Source organism: Athene cunicularia, assembly GCF_003259725.1.
Source record: "Athene cunicularia isolate RWA chromosome 13 unlocalized genomic scaffold, athCun1 chr13_part1, whole genome shotgun sequence".
Classification (NCBI taxonomy): Eukaryota; Metazoa; Chordata; class Aves; order Strigiformes; family Strigidae; genus Athene; species Athene cunicularia.
This window is the reverse complement of record NW_020799117.1, coordinates 16,445,840-16,449,004: the sequence shown is the minus strand read 5'-3', so window position 1 is coordinate 16,449,004 and position 3,165 is coordinate 16,445,840. Positions and strand designations below refer to the sequence as shown.

The window sequence follows — 3,165 nt, the reverse complement described above, 5'->3', positions numbered from 1 at the left end:
GTTACTTTTCTGACAACTGTTGCCAGTGCTCCTGTGCTGCTGTGCTTAGCCTAAGCATCTCACTTCAAGAAATAAATCAGTAAGGTGGATAATGCTCTCACTGGCGATCACGTAGGTGATGCAGCTACTGGGTCCCTACAGTCCCTTCCAGCCTCGTGGTCTCAGCAGTGGCAGAGGGGAGCAGCAGGAGCCGGTGGTGCTCCTGCATTTCTGCTCCTGCAGAGCTGGGTCACTGGTGGAGGGAAGCTGCAACTCTTTGCACTTAGAGGAGCCTCAGAAGAAGAGAAGTTTATTAAAGGAAGGGTAAAATGGATCCACCAACTACAGAGCTCATGCTCATCGACTGCAAGCTGCACAGAAACATACTGCTCTGTCTCCGTAAACAGGCTAAAAATATCGTGGTGCTGTTCCTCCGAGGGCCCGGGAGTTCAGAGAGGCTGGGAAGGAAGCTGGGGTCAGGCTGCCTCCGGGGAGCAGGCGCAGGCATCACACGTAGGCGTGGAGCCACGGGACAGTCCCCTCCGGCTCAGCAGAAATAGGGGCTGGCTAGAAGAGACCCAGCGTGTCAGGCACAGCGCTGGTGTTCTGCCGCTCAGCCTTGGCAAGTCAGTGGTGCAAGGTCTCCTTGGCTTAGTGCTAATTCTGCAAGAATGCAGGAGCTGTGACTTGGAAAGCCCCAGAGCTGTGGGAGAAGCACAGTGTGGCAGTGGGGAGCAGCCTGGGACGGTGGGAGAAGGCTTGGCTTTAGTTCTGTTCTTCTGAAGTGTAATTACTCTCTTCTCTGTACCCCTGCCCGTGCTGGGTTCAGTGGTGCAGGTGCCAGTGTCCTGCAGAACACTGCCTTCTCCAGGCAGTGCCACCCCCAGTCAACCAGGGGTAACACTGGCCCCTTTCCTGAAGGGTGTCCTGTGTGAGGCTTCTGTCTCCATTTCTTCTGATTTCTGGAATCAGAAAAGACTATTATTTCAGGCATCCTATTTCAGAAGTAATTAAAAGCTAGTTTCTGTTCTCATCACACCAGTGTACCTCATTAAAGAATGTGGCTATCACAACCACATCCCAGTCAGAGTAATCAGGACTTGAGTCTGGATGTCTCCCTCTATAAATGATGCAGAAGTGTGTTCCAACTAGAAACCTCATCAAGAGTTATTTCAGTTTTCTATGTGTGTCTGGCAGCCACAAGGACCTGGAACATTTTTGGATTTTCCTTCATTAGTGTTTAACCTTGTTACCTGGTGTGAGACTGTATGGCACAGAGTTAATCAGTAATGAGCACTGGTGCCCTGTCAGGCGTCTGTTGTGTGCTGTGAGCAGCTGAAAGTGGAGACCAGGGATCAGCTCTGGTCTCCTAGCAATAACAGCAGTGATCTCTGCTCTTGTGCACTACCCAATTTCTCCATCTCTCCACTGTACTTGTAAATTTAAATTTCCCTGTACATGAGCTGTGGAGGTGAGAGCTAGGGATCAGCTGCTTTCTCTCTGGGGGAACTGCATGGTGCTGCAGTCTCAAACGAAGAGGGAATAGATCCAAAACTGAATAAATGCACATGGTAGGTTATCATTAAAGCCCAAATATGCTGCTAGCATCCTCTAGTGTCTACCCACCTGAAAACCCAAGGGGCCCCAAACCACCCAGTGCTCCAGTGGGGTGGTGTGGAGGTGGGTGCTGCCCTCCCTCCCACTCGCTTGTGTTTGCCTTTGTGCAGCCCATCTCGCTGTGAGCCCACTGCCCTGGTCAGCGCCACATAATTTCAAACCAGGATCGGCTGCCTGGACTCCAGCCAGAATAAATTCAACACAGAGATTGTTTTAAAGAAAATAACCTTTGCTATGTAAAAGAGTTTCAGTGTAAAAGCAGTAGATTTATCATGCTTTTCCCACTGCCTCTGGCAAAACTAGAGCAGAGTGTCAAGGGTGGTGTCCGTATTATAGCTCTCGGCAGTGTGCTTCGCACTGAGTTCATTCAGCTGGGCCACGCTCCAGTTTATCGAGGATTTCTCACTGTCGTAACTCTAGTGCTTCGAGTACCTCTGCGTGTTTCATTCGTTTCCGTCCTGCAGCTGATTTAAACTGTATGTATCCTGCATTTATGTCCTGACAGTATTTCTTGCTGGGGCCCGTGCCACCCACCTTTGGCACTGTCAAACTCAATCCCCGTTGCAAACTGGGCTGTAGATGCCGATGTGAGCCCGCAGCCGCAGGGGCTGCTGCTGGTACCGAGGGAAAGAGAAAGGAAACGGCATGTCAGAGCCCCGCCGGGATGTGAGGAGAGGCTGGAGGGAGCTGTGACCGAGCTGCTCTTTCCCAGGGAGGATTCTCCACCCCGTCCTGGGTGGGATCTTGGCGGTCCTGCTTAAAGCCGAGCAGAAGGGGTTGGAGTTCAGTTGCCCTGGGCAGGACTTGCTCACTTGCAGGGACACAGGAATAACTTCTGCATAGGACAGTGATACGTTGCAGTTCACTCTCCCCATGGAAGGTAGGAGGAGGTTTATTTTCTTGCCTTGATCATTCTATTTTATTGTTATTGCCAGAAAACAGGGTGTGAGCTGTTTTGGTGTGTGTGTCTGACTGTTTCCTCCTGGGATGTGCTGCTTTTGCCTGGGATAGATGTTGTTTGGGGTTTAGAAAAAACCCTGTAGTTACTAGAAATTTTGCAATCTAATGCCTCAGTGCCTGCGAGTGACACAGAGGGCACGTAATGCGAAGCCTGGTCTCGGAGGGGACGTGGGTGGGTTTTGCGCTCGGCAGAGGTTTCTCCTCTAGAGGGTAGCAGCTACCTGCGCCGCGGCAACCGGGGGTAACACTGGCCCCTTTCCTGAAGGGTGTCCTGTGTGAGGCTTCTGTCTCCATTTCTTCTGATTTCTGGAATCAGAAAAGACTATTATTTCAGGCATCCTATTTCAGAAGTAATTAAAAGCTAGTTTCTGTTCTCATCACACCAGTGTACCTCATTAAAGAATGTGGCTATCACAACCACATCCCAGTCAGAGTAATCAGGACTTGAGTCTGGATGTCTCCCTCTATAAATGATGCAGAAGTGTGTTCCAACTAGAAACCTCATCAAGAGTTATTTCAGTTTTCTATGTGTGTCTGGCAGCCACAAGGACCTGGAACATTTTTGGATTTTCCTTCATTAGTGTTTAACCTTGTTACCTGGTGTGAGAC

The 3,165-nt window shown here is 50.2% G+C and overlaps 1 protein-coding gene across 1 annotated transcript in view; it reads left to right on the top strand.

Moving 5' to 3' along the window:
* Positions 1–2,368: 2,368 nt before the first annotated feature.
* LOC113485162 (rho GTPase-activating protein 7-like) overlaps positions 2,369–3,165 on the top strand; it is a 51,991-nt gene continuing 51,194 nt past the window's right edge. Inside the window, exon 1 of the mRNA XM_026858122.1 lies at positions 2,369–2,476. Within this exon, the coding sequence (XP_026713923.1) occupies positions 2,470–2,476 (7 nt within the window). The 5' untranslated portion in view covers positions 2,369–2,469. The remainder of the gene's footprint in view (positions 2,477–3,165) is intronic.